The following is a 22,569-nucleotide window of genomic DNA, read 5'->3' on the forward strand; positions in this document are numbered from 1 at the left end:
TAGGAAAGAATGAGCAGAAAAAATTCAGAATAATATAATAAAATGATTAAATTCATTTAGGTTAGTAAAAAATTGAGAAAAAACAAGATCACATTCAGTCTCCATTGTATGCATTATATTTTCCACAAAATATCCCAGAAATAATTTAATTCTCCTACGGTTTCTTACTAAAGTACTAGGAAAATAAACAAGTTTGAACTAGGATTTCCAGGTCGCCAGTATTGCTATGGCCAGTCTAATAGGTGAGTTAGCAATGAGTAAACAAACTGAGAAAATATTTGGTATTCATAAATAAGCTTTATTAAGCTGTGAAATTACTTGTGCTTGAGTAGTTTTGCTTATGCTCTAGGCCTGTGCTAGATACTACTGTTCTAATTAGTAGCGTGGATCAGTTTACCACAATACTTGAACTGCACACAATGAGCATATTAGCAGGGTCACTAAACTACATTCTCTATCAGCCTGACAGTAATTAAGTATCCAATGTAGTTTCCTTTTTACATTGTATGATTCACAAAGACATTGTCTTTTGTCTACTTTTTACTGTTTCTCATATTTCATGGTACTTCATGACACATGTCACTTACAGGCTGACATTCAGAGTGAATAGATGACTAACGATCTTCCCTTCCTGCTTCTCTGGTATTCACAGAAGCACATGCTGAGATGAAATGTCTATCAGCTTGGTTCTCTGAGTAACTACAATAAACAGAGCACCCCTATTGACTCACACTGGACATATAAGTGAAAAATAAACTTTGTTGGGGTAAGCTATTGAGATTTTCATTGTTGGTTTACTTTGTTTGTCACATTATTTATTTTTTGCAGCATAACCTAGCTTATCCTGACCAAGATTGTACTGAATCATCTCTGTCTCTAAATTTTTAAGCTAATATTTTCTTGTATATTACAGTTATTATTTCAACATTGGGTTATCCAAACTCAACATAACCTACCATAGTATGGTAAAGCATAATATAGCAGAAAGGATGGGCTTTGAAGTCTGAGAAACCCTAGACCTAAGGTTTCTAGGTTCAAATATTGGCCTGGCTAATTACTAGCTGTGTAACCTTATGTTACTCAATTTTTTTGAGTCACAACTTTCTCATCTCTAAAATGGAGGAAATAATAGTACATTCCTTGCGGGGTTACTCTAAAGATCAAATAAGATACCTTACTTTGCATATCAGTTACTTGGCAAAATTAAATGATCAATATGCTATCGTTCTATTAAAGACAAAAATATATGTACCACATCCTAAGAGCTATGCTATGTGCTTTACCTTAAAAGTAAGTAAATATTTTCTCTATCTGAGGAAGAAACTGGAATTTACAAAAGTTAAAAAATCACCCACATTCAAAAAGATATATATGGTGGCCCTAAACTCAAGCTATCCTCCAAATTGAAGTCTTTTAATTCTTTTTTTTTATAATCCCATAACTGTCCTTAAACCTAATCCATCTGTGGCTAATTTATCATCAGGTAATTCAAGGCCAAACAGGCCTTGGATGAAGCCAAATCTCCTGACATAAATGAGGTAGAGTAGCTAATGATTTAAGTGCTAGAAGGACTATAAGGAACTTGAACTTCTACTATCTTGCCATTTTCCTCTTGCTAATTATTAGAAGCTAGAATGTTAGAAGTAGGGAGGAAAAAAAGCCTTAAAAATCATATAGTACAGCCTCTATTATTAGAGATCATAAAATAGAAATCTAGGTGATAACATGGAATCAAATAGATCTTATAAATTAAAAAGATGTTTCCCCAAAATTGGTAGAATTACAAAATCTTAAGGTGGAAAAGGATGTCAAAGACTACATAGGTCAGTGTTTCCCTAATTAAGTTATGGGAACCAATATCCTAGAAGGTAATAATAGGTATTTCATGAAAAGAAGCCTCATAGTAAAACACAAATTTGGATAGTATTATATTCTACATTGCCCTCTTGAAGATTTACAGTATAAATTCACACATTAATGCTCCTTGAAAGTCCTCCAGTTAAGTTAACCCTACTGTTTCTCAACCTTCTTTAACAATGAAACTCTCTTTCCTGAAATAATTAACATCCTGTGAGACAATCTCCTCATTTTAACAGATGGGCTAAGCCTTAGAGATGTTCTAAAGTTACCATTTAGGACTACTTAATTATTGGATAGATATAACAAGTGTGAAAGACTAAAACAATTATAGCCTTTAGAAGAGATGAGAAACAAGCTGATTATTTAACAAAGAAAAATGTTAATAATTTAGAAGATTACTCAGTGTGACTGGTTATTGAAGGACTTGAGTGGGGAGGTCTCCCACTCCAACCCCACCCCAGCCCCCGACCAGAGATTCAGAAACAAATAAAACTGTATACCTTATATTGCTCTTTCCAACGACTTCTAGAGGTTAAATTCTCTAGACGAGGCTGAACAAAGCGGTTATCCAAATAATGAAGAGATGTCAACATATCTTGTGCATATGATTTTTGCCTGGTGCCATCTGTTCAGGGGAACAACAACAACAACAACAAAAACAATCACTTTGCCCATATAAAATATTTAAATAATTGCATAACGATTTCTTCCCATAGTTTTAAGAAGGTAACTTGCTTGGTTGGTTAGAAACACTTTAAATGTTAAAAAATTAATGAAGTTAAAGAAAATCCTTCCATCAGAGCATTAGGGAAAGGAAGGAGCCACACACGCTCTCTAATTGTTCCTTGAACACATCAAACTTACTCTTTTCTAAGGGTCTTTACACTTGCTGTGCTCTCTGCTAGATCCATGCATTGCTTCCTCCCTCACTTCATTCAGGTTTCTGTTCAAAAGATACCACTTGGGAGACCTTCTTTGACCAATCTAACTAACACAGAGTTTCCTTTCCTTTATCACTCTTGATCTCCTTATCCTATTTTATATTTTTTCAAGAATTAATTCCTTAGGTGAAATCATATCATGTTATATATTTGTTTACTCATTGCTGTCTCTCCCATTAGACTTTATGCAACATGAGGCAAGAATCTTCCATGTCATAGTCATTGCCATATTCCTAGCCCTCAAATAATGCCTGGCCCTTAGTAGGCACTCAACAAATATTTGTTCAATGAAGTCTGAATGAAATCTTACTCTGGCACTTTGGTAGACATTCAGCACAACATATTTATTGTCTTTATTAAGAGCCAGACTTTGTGCTAGATACAAGGGGTGTGTATATAGAAAGTATGGTTCTTCTCACACTCTTGAAAGGGAGGAAAGCAAAAATACATTTTCAATATATATGAAAAGTGCATATACATCAGTGCCACCATACTCAGGATAATGATAGCACAAATGAGTGACAAATATTATTTGAATGGGTCACAGATAGCTTTCATAGTGGAAATGATTTCATACTCAGAAAATCTAAGGTAGAAAGGGATTATACTCTAATGAGAAACAACAAGGCACAAAAGCATAAAAAAGCATATAACTTTTGGTGAAATTCAAGGAGCTCAGCGCTTAGGCTGGGACAACACATGGGTGTTGAATTACCCTGCTGTTTAATTAGTATATGTCCTGTATCCTCAAGTTCACTGTGAACTCTCAAAGGGCAGGGAAACTATTTCTTTTGTACTTTCACATATCACAAATAATAAACACTAATAAGTTTTTCATGTGAATGGACTTTTGGTGTAGTTGATACTAGAGGGAACAACTGGAGGGCCTTAAGATTGGGTCTCCATGGTTTTGCTTAATATATATGGATATATATATACACACACACACATATATACATATAGAACAATGAGGCTGTTTAAAAATTGGGAAAAAAAACCCTGATTCTTCCATTCATATTATTAACTTACCATATAACGTTCCCAGAAAAGATTTATCTAGAGCATTGATCAGAAGAGCCTTCACAACTCTTTCAAAGTGAGTATAGTGGTCACTAAAAGAATCTGAAATTAATTTAAAATAAATATTAGAATCCAGCAGACAAAACAATTCCCTAAATACAATGGGTTCCTTTCTCCAAGGCTAAGAAATTAATAGGAGAAATTGCTTAATTATCCTAATTTTATAGCTGGCTCAGTGACTTGTCTATTCACTGAGATAGTCTCCATTTTCCAAATTTACTGGCTTCTAATCCAAAATTTCAAGTTGTTATTTCAAATAATCTTCACTTTCCAAACTTATTAAGGGAAAACTGTTCAGGAAATATTAAGATACATTGTGGAAAAAAAATCAAAATCATCCCCTGGGCACTGAAGTTCAATTATCACCTTGACAATTAGAGTGAGAGAACAAGAAATAAAATTTCTAAAGGTAGGCTGCTCAATATGTGAATGAAACATATTCTTCACATATGTTTCTATATTCTCTTATTCCTTATCTCTAAACCATGTTACATATGAAATTGTCCAGGAAATTGTTACCCTAGCCAGAAGGACAATGGCTATAAAAACTCTATTCCCTTTCTGCTGCCACAGATCTAGGATTTTCCATACCAATTTAGAAAATTTATGTCTTCTCTTTTTCATACCAAATGTATAAGCCTACTTTCCCACTAACCCAGTTTGGTCCATGGAATCACCTGTTGTGGTGACCAGGCAAATGGTGAGAGAGGAGGTCCCTACTATTTCCCGTTGCTGTGGGTCAACGGTTATATGGTTGTGGAACTGTTCTCTGTCAAACACGACCCCCTCCTTGATCCAAGTTGTCATCAAAGAACAACTGCCCCCGATCTGGGCACTTGTGAAGACACACTAAGGGCTCCCTAAGTATTTCAGGAAAAGTGGAAGATGCTTGGCGAGGGATTAAAGCAAAATTAAGACTTATTATTAACATCCATGAGTGATTTTGACTTTGCTTTCAGTTGACATAAAACAAAGATGAAATTTAACATGAAATCTTTTAATTTATATTTTAGTTACTAAAAGGGCTGTATAAATCTTATTTTAGACTCTAGGGGAAACTTTTAGTATGCATTCATTTTTAAGAAAACACCTTACTGAGGTACTAGAGTGGCCAAAATGAGGCAGTAATAAAACTACTTGACAATAGCAGATAATTTGCACTGTGGCCCTTAGACTTTGAAGGGCCTATGATTAATTAAAAATTGCAGAAAACTGACCATAGCCATTTATGAATACAATTGTAAAATGAGATAATATTTCAATAGAATTTAACTTCAACTAGACTTTCATCAGCTTCTGGATATAAAATTATAGTGTTGGTACATACTTAATTTGTGTTAAAATGCATTTAAACTCTGTCTAGCACTTCCCAAACTGAATTAAGGGAAAACTGTTCTGGGAATATTAACTGATGTGTTGAGAAAAAAAATCAAATTTACCCCTATTGCACCTATCAAACAAATCGAAATAGAATTTTTAATTTTTATTCCACTGAATTTATCAGTCTTGAATGTGCTAATGCCCAATGTTACTCACCTGCTATAGAGTTTTGGGAACTGCTGCTCTATTTCAAAGACACTAATAGTGTTTCTTTAGGATCAGAAATAGAAGGAAAGGGCAGAGAATCAGAATCATCTGGGGAGTTTTTCTCCTAACCACAGAATCCCTCTCCTACCAATGTGTGTCAGAATCTCCTTCAAAAGAGTCAGGAAGAGGGCCTTGATTTCATTGTGCTTGAGTGGATGGGTGGGGTGGTGGTGGAATTATGCTCCTGGCATCTCAAGTTGAAAAAAAATATTACTGAGCAAGTATAGGCCAGGCATCATTTTATGCACTTGCATGCATTGCTTTATTTCTCACAACAAACCTATGAGGTACTATCATTACTCTCGGTTTATTTCTCATTGAGGAAACAGATACAGAGAGGATGAAAAACTTCCCAAAGATCATAGAGCTAGTTAAGTGTTGGAACCAAGGCTGGAACAGGCCGTCTGACTCTAGATTTCATGCTACAATCCCCTACATAGATGTTGTTCTGCATGGTAGTTAGATTTGATACTTTCATACTTCAGAACATGGAATTTTAGACGTGAATGGGAAATAGGAGAAAATAAAATTCAAATCCTTCAAGACTAGTAAAAATGACTCGATGATGAAATAACTTATTACACAACTAGATAGAGGCAGAGTCAGGAATAGAGCTCAGACCTCCCCAGAGCTTTTCTCATCGCTTTAATCCTTATCTTGGATGGGCCTCTGTGGAATACCCTAGAAATATTGTTTGTAACTTTTCTCCATGATTATAAAAAATTTCAAAAGGATACAGGAGAAAATAAACAATATTCATGTTTAGGCATAACTTGATTTTTTCAAGGTAGCTAATCACCTTCCCCACATCCAATCATTGGATAGTTTGGTCATTCAGCTGATTTTCCGTGCATCCATGTATTTCATATATATGCTAAGATTTTGTTTCAGCACCATCTGCCCTTCCTTTCCTACTGATCTGGCTGTCATTCTCACATCAGTACTACATTGCTTTACTTATTGCAATTTTATGATTACTTTTTATATCTGGTGAGGCAAGTCCTTCCACTTTATTTTTTGTTTTCAAATTTTATTTATTCTCATGTATTTGTTCTTTCAAGTGAACTTTAGGATTGTGTTTGCAAAGCTGAATCAAAACATTAATTTCAGAAGATATAACTTCTTGTATGATTTATTACCTCCCAGAAACATGCTTATCTCTTCTTTTACTCACATTTCCTTTTCTATTCCACAGTAAATTTTATTCTTGTACCTGTAAAGTCAAGCTTTTCTTCTTAAGATTAGGCCTAGTAATTATTTTGTTCACTAGTGTAAATGGAATTTTCCCTCATTATATCTTCTAAATAATTATTGACAGCATATAAGAAAACTACTGAGTTTTACGTATTTATTGTGCATCTGTCATTTTTTGAGATGTTTTTCTAAGGAAAATGAGCTTCCTGGAACATTATAGAGCTGGAGAGAGAGATACTGTTTGGGAATTCCTGGGCACTGACTGCTTTCTCCCCCTACCCTGAGGAGGATGTGGTCTTGCTAGTGCTAAGTTTATTTCAAAAACCAAGAGACTGTTTACAAATATTCTCTTAGGTAGAAGCACATGGATTGTTGGTGTACTTTCTTCTGAAATGGAGATGTAAGCCCAGTGTAAGAGGGCAGGGGCAGAGCAAGAAATGGGCCCCTTTTTCTACTCCAACAGGTGTCTCCCACTCATATAGAGAAAGAAAAATATGGAAATAGATGCTGCATCTACTCCTACTCTCAATATATTCATATCCTTTCTCTTAACTTCTGTATCTTTGGTTAAATAAGTCAGAAACTGATAGCTTGTGTATAATCATATTATGTTCAATAATGTCTTTTCCTTTTCAATAGTTATATTTCTTATTTTACTTTCACATCTGTTGCATTGTTGAAAACAACTAGAACAAAGTAGGAAATATTTCTGTCTTGTTCTTTATTTTAAAGAGAATATCTCTAGTGCTTCATTATGATGTTGGATCTTGGTTTAAGATATTCTTTGTTATGTAAAGGACATATGCTCATATAACTATTCCTAAGACTTTTTGGAAAACTAGATATGGGCATTGAATGTTATCAAATGCCTTTTTAGAATCTATTGAAATTATTATTTTTTCTCTTTTGACATATGCAACACATTAATATGGCACCTAATATTAAACAATTTTTATAGTTCTAAAAAGAATGGTTAGAGGACTTTTTCTTTACTCTTGTAATTACAAAAATATTTCCTTCATATGCCTGTTTGAAAATATTTTTCATCAACTTAGGATGTGAGCCTCTTTAATCTGCATAAACAGGTGTGTTTGGCAACTCAAGAATATTTTCTTGTATGATACCTTTGAATTCACATCTCCATGTGTCTTTATATCCAGAAACATGGTAAGCCTCTCAGCACATTCAAATCTTTTATATATCTCACTAAGGTTATGTAATTTCTTCCTTTAGATTTCCATTTGTTCTGTATTTTCCCACCCAGGAATTTGTGAAATAGGGTCTTCATTTCTATTCCTTTATGTATTATCTCCTCCTTTAGAAATGTTTTATTTTTCTCTCTATGCTAGAAAATTCTAGGGTTTAACCTACATATCGCTGATGAGATTTTCTGTACTGTTAATTCTGCTCTCTACTGCTTTCAATATAGATTTTCTGACTTTATATTTTCCATTTTCTGGCAGTGTATCCTTAACTACCTCCCTTTCACCTCAAATTGTTCTCTCCTCATGACTTTCTATTTCTTTTTCATAGATTGCAAAGCAAATGCTTTGTACAATTTTCTTCTGTTTACTTTAATGAAACATTTTTTCATGGGCATTTTCTTCCCCTGAGTCTTCAGGGCAGGGTTACTTTTCCCTTGTGCCATATGATTTCACTGGTACTTTTTATTTATCCTAAAACAAGAGAAGTTCTCCAGAGGATTTAATATTTAACATAAATTGTTGTGAGATTGCTCTTAGTCATACCATGCATATTGATAGAAAGATTCTGTTTAATTGCTAGGTGGAGACTAAGTTAATGTTCACTCAATCTAATTTCCAGTATTCTAGCAAGCATTTTTCTAGCAAGGCACTATTAGACTGAGATGTACTTTTATAATGTACTACTTGGTTCTCTGTCACTCTGAACGTATGATAGAGTACTGGAAAAATAATATAATCTTTAGTATCTACAAATCTGAAGGTGTTCCTATCTCTCTACCTGTGTATAACATTATTACCATGTGAACTATATAGATCTGTAATACAACAAACCATTGCTAGTCCATCCCTCTACTTTCTTTGATATCTTTTCTGGGAGTTGCAGTCTCAGAATAAATATGAATAAATAATAATAGGGATTGATGAGAAGGGAAAAAGACTCTGTCTTTTAAGTGCTTCAACCATGTAGCAGGAGGCAAACTATTCTATTTTAAGGTGTTACAAATGTGTCTGTCTTTCAGAGCCAAATGGCAGATAGCAAGGAATTAACAAAATGTCTTCCTACAGTGGAACTGTTCTATTCAAAAAGGTAAAATTGCATATGCCACTGATTGTGAGTCTCAAGTGAGTGCTGAATTTGGAGTTCTGAACAGTTCTCCCAAATTCTGATCACATGTTGAATGAGTAGTTGTCACTGTTCTTATAGAAGTTGGGGATGGGGGGAGAATGAATCTGGGAATACTAGCCTAATTACAATCTAACCCAGGCCACAGAAGGGTGTTCACTATTCATCATATAGATTATTGCTTTAACGAGAAAATGTATGTTGATTTTCAAATGTAAGAATTGATTTATAGCAACTTTTAGAACATAATCCCTTGGCATATCAAAAACTGCCTGTATTTAGCTTCATTTATTATATTCCTTAATGGCATAATCATTGTTAAGTATTAAAAACATTAACCAAATCATAAATTATCACATAAAAATACATGGTTTTTTTTTTCCTCTGATGTACTAATAAATCTGGTCACGCCTAACATTTTTGTTTCTTAAACTATAAGACCCAGGAGCCTTCAATGTTTATCTTAATCATCCATCCATCCAACTAATAAGTTCTCATAATGTGTCACCAAGTCTAACGTGTGTTAGGATTACAAAGAGAAGTGAAGCTGATTAACGATTTAGGTAATTTTTTGGGAAGTAGGGATGCTCATTTGGATTTCTTTATTGAGCTATACTTTTTCACATACCATAAAATTCACTCTTTTTGGTGCACAGTTCTGTGACCAAAACACGAAGTTGTGTAACCACCATGACAATCAAAAAAACAAGTTCTACCACCAGCCCAAAACTCCCTTACGCTCCCTTCTCAATCATTTAGTTTTGCACATATTGAGTGTGAGATGTCTGAAAGACACCCTGATGACAATGTTCAATAAAAAGATTTAAAAATTGGGCCTTAAAACTATGGAGAAATCTGTGCTGGAAATAAAAGTTTGGGAATTTCCCCATAGATTGGGCTGAAGTTATGGGGCAGAGACTGCCTGAAGCACAAGCAAAAGGAAGGTAGTTTGAGGATGGAACCTTTAGAAACATCGATATTTACATGGCAAATGGAAAAAGAGGACAGCAATATTATAAGGGGAATGCAAGAAGCGAAAAAGAGAACTTTGAAAGTGAGAGTTGTCAATGGTTAGTGGCAAAGAACACAGCAGTATCAGGTTAACATAAGAACCAAAGCGCATCTTGGCAACTAAAAAGTTACCACTAACTTCAGTGAGAGCAATTTCACTGGATTGATGGGTATAATAGTCTAAGCACAATGCTTTGCAGAGTTACTGGGAGACTTGAACAAAAAGGTAAGATTTAGAATGGTGGCCATATTACACTTAACTTTAGTAACTATGCCCTTTAATTTTTTTTGGAAAAAATGCATTCTTGAAGAAAAAAAAATGTTTTCATCCAACAGAGTTGTACCAGAGCTGTAAAACATCATAAAAAAGTCTTTAAATTTATGTACAATTATAGGGATCAGAACAATAATACATATTTAAAGACATCCTAAATTTTCAGGGCCCTATTATTTATATTTTCATTGTGTGAAAATATAAAAGGTTCTAATTTCCTGATAGGTTTCACTGAGTGTCACTTCAAAAGGCCAGATAACACCTGTGGTTCTCAAAGTGTGATCTGTAGACCCCTGGAAGTCTCCTAGTCCATTTAAGGTGATCAGTGAGGTCAAAGCAATAACACTAAGATAATTATCTGCTGTTTCACCATGTTGACATTTTCAACGATGCTGCAAACGTAACTATGGATAAGGCAGCTGACCCCTTAACATGAATCATGGCTATAGAACCAAACTACTAGTAATCATTATAATCATTGCTATGCATTCAGTAAAAAACCTACTTTCACTTAAGAATGTCCTTGATGAAGCAGTAAAAATTATTATTTTTATTAAATCTTGAATCTTGAGTATACACCTTTTTTGTATTCAGTGAGATGAAATGGGAAGTATGGATAAAGCACTTGTGCTGCATATCAAGTATAATATCGTACTTTGAGGAAAACTGAGTTGGGAGTTAAAAAAGCCTCATTTGTCAAGTTTACTTGAAACACCATGTATACTTGAGAGAACTATTGACCAACTATGTTATTCAGGCATTTGTCAAATATTTTGTCAAAAATGAACAAAGAGAAACTGTCATTTCAAGAACTCACAGTATTTGTTACCAAAGATAAAAAACAGATTTTTGAGTAGAAATTAGAATTTTGAAAAACTTGTATTTGTTACTATGAGCTTGACAACTTCCCAATACCTAAAGAATTTTCTGATGAGATTGGTGGTGATATTAATGAATGTGATTTCTTAAATACTGTATAATGAAATGTGTCAAAATATGGAAATCTACATAACCCAGTGAACCAATATTTTTCGAATTATCAGTGCATGATGTTACAAAATCATGCATGGGTAAAAGATCCATTCAAATTACAAGACAGACCAATGGAATGTAATGTAAGTACTAAAAGTTCATTCATACGCTTTTACATTCCATACTGCAAACTAACCTTTAAGAAACTATCACTTGTTGAATTTTGGTGTGGTGTCAAATGAGAATATCCATAATTATTTTAAAAATGCTTTAAAAACAATCCTTCCTTTTCCAGCTACCTATCTGTGTGAAACAAAATTGCTTTCATCTAATTTAATATCACAAAATATCACAACAGACTGAATGCAAAAGCCGATATAAGAACCCAGCTGCCTTCTGTTAAGCTAGACGTTAAATATATTTATTAAAATGGAAAACAATGCCATTCTTTTCATTTTTTGGAAAAATAGAGTTAAAAAATAGAATTTTTCAGAAAAATGGTATCTAGATTAACATGTAATGAGCTTATCACATTACATGAGTTATTTTAAGTCATTTAATTAATAGATATATTTTAAATCTCTCTTTTGTATTTCTACAATGGTAAATGTTGATAGATATAACCCACAGAAACAAAAGCCCTTTGGGGTCCTCAATTATTTTTAAGAGTGTAAAGGGTTCTCGAAACCACTAGAATAAACTATTATTAGACAAGTTTACCTGAAAATGAAACCACAGTTCCTAATCAATGATTTAGAACATGATAGTAAAAGGCTGATCTGATACTTAGTATAATATGATTAGAACAAGTCATAAAACATTCTCTTGATATTTAACTTACAAAGAGTATTCTGTTTTACTAATTTCAGTTGTGATGTAGTCAATTTTTCTCCTCCTTGGCTTTTATTCTCTTCATCACCCTCCTCATCTTGCACTACAAAGTCATCAATAATATAATCATCTCCATCTTCATCATATTCATAATCATCTTCCTCCTCCCCCTCCTCCTCATCATCATTTTCATCACTGCTTGGGCAGGATTTCTTTTCAGAGTCCTAATTAAATTAAAACATACCTTTTAGTAAAGTGTACCTTTAAAAAATTGTCAGTATGGATGTGAAATTAAAAGATTAAATCCAAAATAAAAAAATGATTTGTAGAAATTAATTTTATATTTTAAGGTTAAAAAAATCTTGTCATGTTAAATGTTGAACTTTTGAAATTAGGAAGAAGATAATATACCCTGGTAAGTGAAATAAAATGTTTAAAATCGACATTAAGATGATAAGTAGAAATTAAAAACAGGAAAGACCAAATTTTAAAAAAGTCTTTCAATTTTAAAAAAGAGTGAAAGAATGAGGCTCATGAAAAAATAATATTATTAGATACAATACTGCAATCAAACATGTTCAAGGAAACTTGACTAAAAAATAAATTTTAGAATTATTGTGAAATAGAACAGACTCAGCACTTTGATTTTTATAATACTTTAAATAAAAATTTAAAAACAGTAACAAAACCAATAAAATATAACACACCTCAAGATCTCTACTACTACTGCGTCTCTGACGAGATCTCTGTTTTGAGAGGTCTTGCAGTTTCTGGAGCTGTTCTCGCTTTCTTGCGGCTAAAGTTTTTCCAGGTTCTTTTTGCTCCATCTCCACTGAAGAACATTCATCTTCAACCACTCTACGCGGATGTTTAACGCCCACTTTTCTAACTAGGATATCACTGTCGTCACTTTCATCACTGTCGTACATCACAGAGGAGATCCTTTTTCTCTTCCCTCGCTTGATGTGTTCTTCTTCTAAATCCTCCTCTGGTATTTGTCCAGAGTGTTTGTTGAGATCATCTTCCTCTTGACCTGTATGCTTTTCATGATCTGGTAAGTCAATACTTCCATGTTTGGTTTTGTTCTTTTCTTCTTCGTATGTCGAACTGTTGCCAGTGTTAATGAGATGCTTACTACTGTTTCCTTCACTTTCAACTTCAATTAATTTAAGCTCTCCTTCATTTTCTGGCTTCTTATTACTATCAAGCCCCTTGTTACTATCAGGTTCTTCGTCACTGTCAACACTTTCATTATTGTCAACACTTTCATCACTATCAAGCTCCTCATCACTGTCAAGCTCATCATCACTATCACATAATTGTGAGAGACTACTTCTTTTAGTCCGCCTCCAATCCACTCGAGATTTCTGTTCACACTCTTGAGTTTTAGAATTTTTCCTCGTTTCATGTCTTCTAATATGTACCATTTTCACTTAAGCTTCTACAAAATAAAGTTATTAGGAATATAATAATGACAACCAGATTACAACAATGAATGCATTTATGGTACAAACTATATTTATTTGGTGTTATTAAATGGTTCACAAAGGTAAAATCACATGAAATATCTGAGTGAAGATGGTTGCATAATTTGCATAACAAATTATGCAACAAATTATTTATTGAACATCTATGAAATCATCATATGAACATCTATTTTGAATTATGTAGTATGTTGTGCTGAAAGAGGTTCATACAAAAATCATGGTCCTGTTCTTCAGACTATTACTATCCATGTGCAGAACTAAAACATAGAAACATATAATAATTAAGAAAAATGCAAGGTAGTATTCATTTAGTACCAAATGAGTGATAAAAAAATAACTGCAATAAAAGTGTAAAGATGCAGGAAGATCAGAATAGCAAGTGTTTCACTGAAAATTTTATTGAACAGATATGATCTGATAGACCGCTGAAGAATTGATTACATTTGAACAGAAAGAATGAAAGACAAAGGGATTTCAGGAAAAAATGATAAAGTCAAAACTTTGGCACTGAGAATGAACATGACATGTTTAGTAAATAAGTGTGACCGAAAAGGTGTGAAAAAAGGCTTTATGCTGGAAAAAAGAGACCAGTATAGAAAGGTAGGGTGGGATTACAGAATGATTCCTCCCATAAGCAAAGAAGGATTCTGAACAGAGAAATTACATGAATTATAACATAAAAGTTAAACATTTATATGAAGAAAGTAATAAAGTACTAAGTGACACTAAATAGATAACAGTGCAAAACTGAGCGATAACTTATCTACCAAGATTTCAGCCTCCATATATTTTAGTAAAATGGCAATGGCTTTAAACCATTGAAAGTTAAAGATACAATATAATCCAATAGAAAACTTACTAACAATCCAATAACATAGGTGAAAAAACAAAAAAGTTTCATGGTGAAGCAGAGCATGGTATTGGGAAGGAAAACAAATGATCTAAGTTCCTGATTCAGAAAAGGGTGAACTCCATCAAAATTATCACAAGTATACAGTAAAAGAACAATTAGAGACAATTTAACTAGAGAAACGGTAACACATATGTACTTCTGTGGTTGCTAAGGAGAATAAAAATATGATCACGATGCAATGAGACTGACCTCATAATACGCATATAAGAACTTATGTATTCAATTGAGTGCTGTCTCCTTCAAAGAAATCACATTATGAGGCTGATTGTTCCAATATTTCCACCATGGCACAGAATATTCTGGAGATTTTCTATTTTATTTTCAAAAAATATGAAAATAATCACACTTCGTTTTTTATCCCAAAGAGACATTTAAATATCCACTTTATTCACTTGTCTTAGTTATAAGGGACTGTTACCAGCTTCCAGAAATGAAAGGCAATATGAAAAGATGAAGATTAACTACTATTAATTTTTTAAATGTGCTGCAAACTCTGATGGTAATTCCAAAACTAAAATGCCAAAAATTTTTTGAGCAATGGCGGTGTTACTGAACCAAGCTTACAGCTTCCCAAGATGATTATCTTTTTAGTTGGGGGGGGGAGATACCACCCATTTCATTGTACAAATTCTGTTATGTTTATAAGGCAATGTGACTGCTTCTATAATGGTAAACAACTCATATAAAATCAGAACAACAACAGTTGCTAAGATTATACACAAGAAATTATAATGTAGGCGACCTTATGACAGTAACTGCTACAAGATACATTCAGCATTGTAACAGTGATCTACCAAATCCTAGTCCATAGACCAAATATTCCGCTATTTGAAATTACATTTAGGTTGCATTTTACAGAAGGTTTATATTAAAATCAGCAAAGAATAAAACTGTGTGTGGTCAAAATTACTCTTTTTAAAACTCTCTATATTACTCTTCAAAGTATGGATTATTGTATACCATACTGTTGCAAAATATGTCCCCCCAGTTTCTCTTTCAGGTTTTAAACAGATTACTGTTTTTTTTCTTTTTATTAAACACCAGATAAACTAGGCAGGTTATATTTTGAAGCCATATAGTACAAAGAAGTATTTTTTAAGCATATATAGTTATAAATTTGCATAAGCTAACTGTGCATGTGCTTTACACTACAATAAGAAGGTAAGGCTTTTTTATAAATCTGTCTGAATTGGGAGAAATAATGAAAACAAGTTTATGAAAACAAAAGACAGATATGGCCTCAGCAGATACACTAAAGTATGGACAGGAGGAATATTAAAGTGAAAGATAATTTTATTAGAACTCAAAAGCAGTTTCATACACACTAGATGATTATCTTACAAAACTATACCATGTGCAAAAGACAGTTATCATTTCAAGAGGTGATTCCTATGACAATGATAGAAATGATTAAGAATGTCACACTATTCAAATACCTATGACTGCACAGAGTTAAGCTATTAAAAAACGCTATATGTATAGTAATTTTCAGTGCATTTTCAAATATATTTTAAAATCCTGACAATGATCCGAAAAGGAAGATATTATCTATCTTCATTTATAAAAATCAAAGCCAAGGATGTAGAGTTTAAATGACTTACCAAAGATCACACAGCTCATTAGTGACAGAGCAGGGATTAGAAACCAGGTCTCCTGATTCCCCGTCCAGTGCTACACAATGACTGCTGCCAATATTATATTTGTACAAGGTAGGAAAAGTTATGCCTTCAAAAAGTCATTATTTTATCTCTCATTCAGGCTAAATTTTAGTTTCTGAAAATAATCATTAAAACAGTTTGACTAAGAGTTTACAAACATGCTTTTTAAATTATGTAACTGAATTTTAGTGCACATGAATTAGGTCAGAAACTTCTGTAAATTATTTATCTAACAGGCAAGAAAAGAATGTGCAAAAGAGATAAAAATTTGCAGACTTCCCTCTGCCACCTTACTGATGACACTGATCACAAAATTTAAGGGATTCCCCACTGAGTCAAAAAGTAAAGATTCCAAAGAAAGGCAGTCTCTGATGAGAAAAAATTTATTTTGGAAAGCTGCAGTATTGAATGTTTGAGGAGGCAAATTTTATGTAAACAAATTTCATTTGGCCAACTGCCAAATTTCCAGGGCGTCTCTTATATTTCAAAATTGTTGTTTATATCAATAATGTCAAAAAAATCTGTCATTGAAAAGGAAGATAATTTGATTATGGTTGGCTCCTCTTTTTAAATGTGGATACTTTTACTGTGTGAGCTGGGGAGGGAAGAAGGATGACAGAGGGAAGTGAGTGAACTGAACCTGAGGAGAGAAATGAGAAGATAAAGCTAGGCTGATGGGTAAGGTATCTCTTGATCATTAGAATTCATTCAGAAAATAATCCATGCAAATGGATGTAATTTCTATATATGCTGAGTATACACTCAATTTTTTGAAATGAAAGTTTAATCAAGCTTCTTTAATGATACCTTACCTTTAGGCAAAGAGAAAAAGAGACTCCAAACAGAGAGCATTAAATAAGTGAATGAAGATGATCAATACTATCACATCTTTGTGTTTCATGGTTAAAATCATGTAAATAGCACATACTATCTTGTCTGCCAACGAATGTCAAGGCAATAACCCATAAGGCTTGTGTTCTTTCTCTAGCACGGTAACTCTACAACTAAAAAGGGTACTTTGATGCCACCTGAACTTCTCATCAGAAGAAACATCCTTTATTCTAGACTTTGAGGTTAATTCATCAAGAAAAGATTCATTCTAGGAATCATCGACTTGCCCTATGAACAATGTAGGTGGTAGTTTACACTTAAAAATTTGAAGGGCAGTGGAACCCCAGCCATTACTTGAAATTCCACCAGAAGGAATACATCTTATTTGTAAAACATTACCCCTCTTAATGTTTCCTTTTATATGACAGTTTGGAGAGGAAACCTTAATAAACCAAAGAAACAGTCATTGAATGTATACTATGTGCCAGCACATGCTCCGAGTTGTGGCGTTTCTAGAATTCAACAACACGGTCTCTGCTCCCAAGGAGCTCACAATCTGACGAGATTACTTGGGACACCAAAACAAGCCAGCGTAATACATGATTTAAGGGCTACAGAATATGATTCTTTTTTTGTTCTTATCGTATTGCTGTGAATAAATTTGTCATAGTTCTTCCATTGGCTGGAAAACAGGGCAGCACAACAAAACAGAAATGGGAAATAGGAAAATATGAAGAAACATAAAGGGAGGAAAGCCAATGTCCCCCACTTAGAATTACGGTTTAGTACGACACAATTTCGCATAGAGGGGATCCTGCCAGCTTGCCTTCCCCGACAACTATAGTATTCATTAAAATCTTTAACACTGAAGATGGTTCGCTAAATTCAGCAGGGATGAGGGGCCTAGGAAGGAACAGAGCCTCTCGGGAGTTAACACCACAGTCATTTTCATGATTACAAACCTGTCTCCTCGGCGGGACGCAGACACCTGACGCAGATCACCCGCCCGTCTGCTACTCACCCCCAGGAGGGAGGGGGCACCGTAGCTAGGAAACGGGACCCTCTGACAGTGCTTCGTGATGACGTGCGCGGGACGTCGCAAACCCCCGGACCTTAGAGGAGCTCGGCCCCCAGAAAACAAACAAGGATTTGGAAAAGCCAGAAACCCGCGAAATCACCCGTGGAGCCCTGCGCATCAGCCCTGCCCACTTCCCCTTCGCGGAAGGAACTGGCACCCCGCCCACTGCAGCTCTGCCCCGGCGGCCCACAAGTGGAGCGACGCGCAGAGGCGAGCCGTCCCACCTACCCCGAGAGCGCCGGCGGGAATTTTTTATCCCCGCCCTTCTAATAAACCATTAGCAGCCGGAGCGAGAGCGAGTCCCCGCCCCGAGCTGGCCCGCACCGCCCCCGCGCCCTCACCTTTCAAATCTCCTCTGCCTCCGCCTCCACCTTTGCCTCCGCCCAGGTACGCAGTCCAGACTGGCGACGCTCCTCCTCCTTCCGGGGACGGGGGGAAGTCCCGCCTCTGGGAGGGGCGAGGGGCGGGGTCGGCGGTGGGAGGGGGCGTTTCCGGGAGCGTGTGGTGGGGGTGGGGAGGAGCGGTCGACGCGCGTTAGGCAGGGAGCGTTACGGGGTCCTGGTTCCAACTGAGGTGGGGAGAGGGGGCTCGGCGGGCAGTGAAGAACGGGGAGGACTGTGTAGGCTAAGTACGCCAACGCGGGGAAGTGGGGCTTGCGGTGGAAGGGGCTGACTGCTGGGAAAGGAATCCAGCGTAACCGTCCCTCTGGGGAAGGGGGCCAGTCCCCGACTCCCTGGCTCTTCCGCTCTCTGCTGTAACTTTGGGGTGTGGCGGGGGTTAGTGACGGCCGTTGACCCGGGATCTGGGCGGGAAGGAGGCTTGTGGTCACGGTGGGGTTATAGTCTTTCTCGCGGCCACTGGGGGAATAAAACAAATGTTTGTAATCCGGATTATCCGCGGTGACTTGGGGCCTCCTCTACTGCCCATTTAAAGTTAAAGGCCTGTTCTCTCAGACTTCCGCCCCTCTGATCGTCCTTTGCCATCTCTTTGCCAGCCCAGCCCAGCCAGGGGAGGGGTCAGGGCCACCAGGTGCCTGGTAAGGTTGAAAGACTGAGTGTGTAAGGCTGTGTTAAAGTGAGTCTGTGAGAGAAGGCAGGATTTAGAGGATTGCTTCCGTGTGAGTCTGGGGTGAGTCCCTGAGTCCCAGAGCCTCACCATGTCAGGGAAGCGGAAGCGTGTGGTGTTAACTATTAAAGATAAGCTTGATATAATAAAGAAACTTGAAGACGGAGGTTCTTCCAAACAACTGGCAGTGATTTATGGAATTGGCGAAACAACAGTTCGGGATATAAGAAAAAATAAGGAAAAGATTATAACTTACGCAAGCAGTTCTGATTCCACAAGTCTTCTGGCCAAGAGGAAATCTATGAAGCCATCCATGTATGAGGAACTGGACAGAGCAATGCTGGAATGGTTCAACCAGCAAAGAGCAAAAGGGAATCCCGTGTCTGGACCAATTTGTGCAAAAAGGGCAGAGTTCTTCTTTTATGCTTTGGGAATGGATGGTGATTTTAACCCCTCTGCCGGTTGGTTAACTCGTTTTAAGCAGCGGCACAGCATTAGAGAGATTAATATTAGAAACGAAAGATTAAGTGGAGATGAGACAGCTGTGGAAGATTTTTGCAACAACTTTCGAGACTTTATTGAACGAGAGAATTTGCAACCGGAACAGATCTACAATGCAGATGAAACTGGACTGTTTTGGAAATGCTTGCCTTCCAGGACTTCAGTAATCAAAGGTAAATGCACAGCCCCTGGGCACAAGTCAATTGAAGAAAGAGTCACTATCATGTGTTGTGCCAATGCAACAGGTTTACACAAACTTAAGCTTTGTGTTGTGGGGAAAGCAAAGAAACCTCGCTCCTTCAAGTCAACTGACACCTCAAACCTGCCAGTCTCTTATTTCAGCCAAAAAGGTGCATGGATGGATCTTTCCATTTTCCGACAATGGTTTGATAAGATCTTTGTGCCACAAGTTCGCGAGCACTTAAGATCCAAAGGCTTGCAAGAAAAGGCTGTGCTCTTGTTGGATAATTCACCAACACATCCAAATGAAAACGTCCTGAGGTCAGATGATGGCCAAATATTTGCTAAATATTTACCACCTAATGTGGCTTCGTTGATTCAGCCCTCAAATCAGGGAGTCATAGCTACAATGAAGAGAAACTATCGTGCAGGTCTTCTCCAGAACAACTTGGAAGAAGGCAATGACCTGAGATCATTCTGGAAGAAACTAACTCTGCTAGATGCACTTTATGAAATAGCAATGGCATGGAATTTAGTAAAGCCAGTTACCATTAGCAGAGCATGGAAGAAGATTCTCCCTACCATAGAGGAAAAAGAAAGCCTGGACTTTGATGAAGAAGATATCTCAGTGGCTGCTGTGGCTACCATTTTACAACACACCAAAGGATTGGAAAATGTGACTCCTGAGAACATTGAAAAATGGCTTGAAGTGGACAGTACTGAACCAGGCTATGAAGTCTTAACTGACAGTGAAATCATCAGAAGAGCTCAAGGCCAGACAGACGAATCCAGTGAAAATGAGGAGGAGGAAATAGAACTGATTCCAGAGAAACATATTAATCATGCAGCTGCTCTCCAATGGACTGAAAATTTATTGGATTATCTAGAACAACAAGGTGATATGATTCTGCCTGATAGACTGGTGATACGTAAACTTCGAGCCACCATCAGAAATAAGCAGAAGATGACAAACTCAAGTTAGTAATGGCATATCAGCATTACCATTGTTTTGGTAATTGTGTAACTCTTGACCTCTGCAATATGGCTTAATTTTCTTTGTGTTCTGAATTCTCAGACACAGCCCTGTGAAATACAGATACGAAAAATGTATCTGAAGTGGTTTGAGGATTATGTGTTTTGCAGCATCTGTCTCTTGTCCCTTTATCTGTGTTGATAATCAGAAGCTGATTCTGTATAGGTATAAATTACACATAACGTATGTATTCACTTTTGTAGATCTACAATTATCCCTTCCATGACAGTGGCATTCCATAAATTTTCTAGCAGAAGTTACAGGTAACAGTGAACAGATTGAGCACTTCCCTGAAATCTTTTGTTTGATTTGTGAGGGCTGCCGCAGTAATCTTTCTTTGTGCTAACCATCTTAAGTGGTTGTTTGTTTTGTATATTTGTATACACTGATGGAATGAGAAATATCTATATTGTTAGATTTCAGGGTGATCTATAATAATTCAAAATGAAGTTCAAAATGAAGGGGAAACTGATCTATGAATTAATAAAATAACTTAGAAATCATGCTTTTCTTACATTTGTTTGGGGGGGACTTTTTTCTGGAAGTAAAGTAAATATAGGAAGTGATTGCTAAATTAGAAAACTATTGGAAAGCTTATATATAAGATATTCTGACCTATTCATTTGTAGAAACTGGGAGTTGAAAATTTGGGGAACGTTAGGTTATTTATACAAAGGGAATAAATAGGCTCGTTTTAATTGGGTCTTTTTTAAAATTATATTATTAATTGGGTAACAGTATAGGTTTATTATTTATTCATCTAATTATAGTGCAGGTTTTATAATGTTACATGTGGTGATGTGAGCTCCCACCCTATATGTGAGGGAATATCTTGGGTATTTGAAAGTTTTTTTTTTTTTTTTTTACTATGCACTTGAAAATGTCTAAAATTTGAAAGTATTCGTCATACGTTCTCCTTTTATTTGATATGAAAAGAAGAAATGAATAAAGTTTTTATTTTTAATAAGCTGTAAATTATCTGTTTTATGAAGAAAGCAGAAATAATTATGGAAAGTGCTAGATTCTAAGGAATTTCATCATTTATTATTTTGACATTTGTAAAAAGGTATTACTGAATTTGTTTGTCAGAATTTTGATAAACTTGCTTAACAATGTAGGTTTACTCAAGACATGGAAAAGATTTTACCTATATGAATATTAATTTCGTTTGTAACTTAAAAGCAAAGTGTCTGCATATTATTTCATATTTTGGCCCTAATTAAAAAAAAAAAAGAATTCTCTATCAGTCATTTTTGAAAGGTTTAACTTTTTCATTGAAATACTTTGCATTTTATAATGACTTTCTTAGAACTCTAAAGCTTCAAAAATACTTGCAGCTTTCCATAATTTCTGTTCTCTTCATGATATATGTCTAGGTTTTTTAAAAGGACTTATCTGTGACCAGAACTGTTTAAAAATTGTATTTGTTGCATGAATTGCCTCAGAAGTTAACATACATATTGAATCAGATAATTACACATTTTGCTATAAATTAAATTGTATATAAAATTTTTTTCATTTTTCTAAAATGAAAATATGTACTAAAAAGCTTCTTGGAATTTCTGTCTGGATTTGCTCACTGTTTTTAAAATTAACCTTGTCAGTGAAATTCAGCTGTATCATTGCCACCTAGTGGTAAAATTAACGTTACTGTTAAGCTGTGTGGTTTTAAACTTTAATATCTAGTAAAAGGTTCACTGTTTTGTGGCCCTGAGTGTGAATCTTGTGACTCTTTCTCTATCCTG

At 35.5% G+C, this 22,569-nt stretch overlaps 2 protein-coding genes across 9 annotated transcripts in view; one reads left to right on the top strand and one right to left on the bottom strand.

Moving 5' to 3' along the window:
- CCDC82 (coiled-coil domain containing 82) overlaps positions 1-18,471 on the bottom strand; it is a 28,354-nt gene extending 9,883 nt beyond the window's left edge. The window contains exons 1-8 of one of the 8 annotated variants that reach the window (XM_057552775.1): positions 18,387-18,469; positions 17,930-18,089; positions 16,080-16,163; positions 14,668-14,788; positions 12,786-13,519; positions 12,089-12,302; positions 3,831-3,923; positions 2,361-2,485 (exon numbers count right to left, since the gene is read on the bottom strand). In XM_057552775.1, the coding sequence (XP_057408758.1) occupies positions 2,361-2,485; positions 3,831-3,923; positions 12,089-12,302; positions 12,786-13,505 (1,152 nt within the window). In that variant the 5' untranslated portion in view covers positions 13,506-13,519; positions 14,668-14,788; positions 16,080-16,163; positions 17,930-18,089; positions 18,387-18,469. The other 7 variants (XM_007191198.3, XM_057552777.1, XM_007191203.3 and 4 more) reach the window with 7 other exon arrangements.
- A 97-nt stretch (positions 18,472-18,568) lies between these two features.
- On the top strand, positions 18,569-22,569 carry JRKL (JRK like). The gene has a single exon (XM_007191207.2). The coding sequence runs from the start codon at positions 19,202-19,204 to the stop codon at positions 20,771-20,773; it is 1,572 nt and encodes a 523-aa protein (XP_007191269.1). The 5' UTR covers positions 18,569-19,201; the 3' UTR covers positions 20,774-22,569.

This window comes from Balaenoptera acutorostrata, chromosome 9 (assembly GCF_949987535.1).
Source record: "Balaenoptera acutorostrata chromosome 9, mBalAcu1.1, whole genome shotgun sequence".
In the NCBI taxonomy this organism is placed as follows: domain Eukaryota; kingdom Metazoa; phylum Chordata; class Mammalia; order Artiodactyla; family Balaenopteridae; genus Balaenoptera; species Balaenoptera acutorostrata.

What these genes read in the sequence shown, in the direction of transcription:
- JRKL (XM_007191207.2), top strand. Translation starts at nt 19,202, where the DNA reads ATGTCAGGGAAGCGGAAGCGTGTGGTGTTAACTATTAAAGATAAGCTT.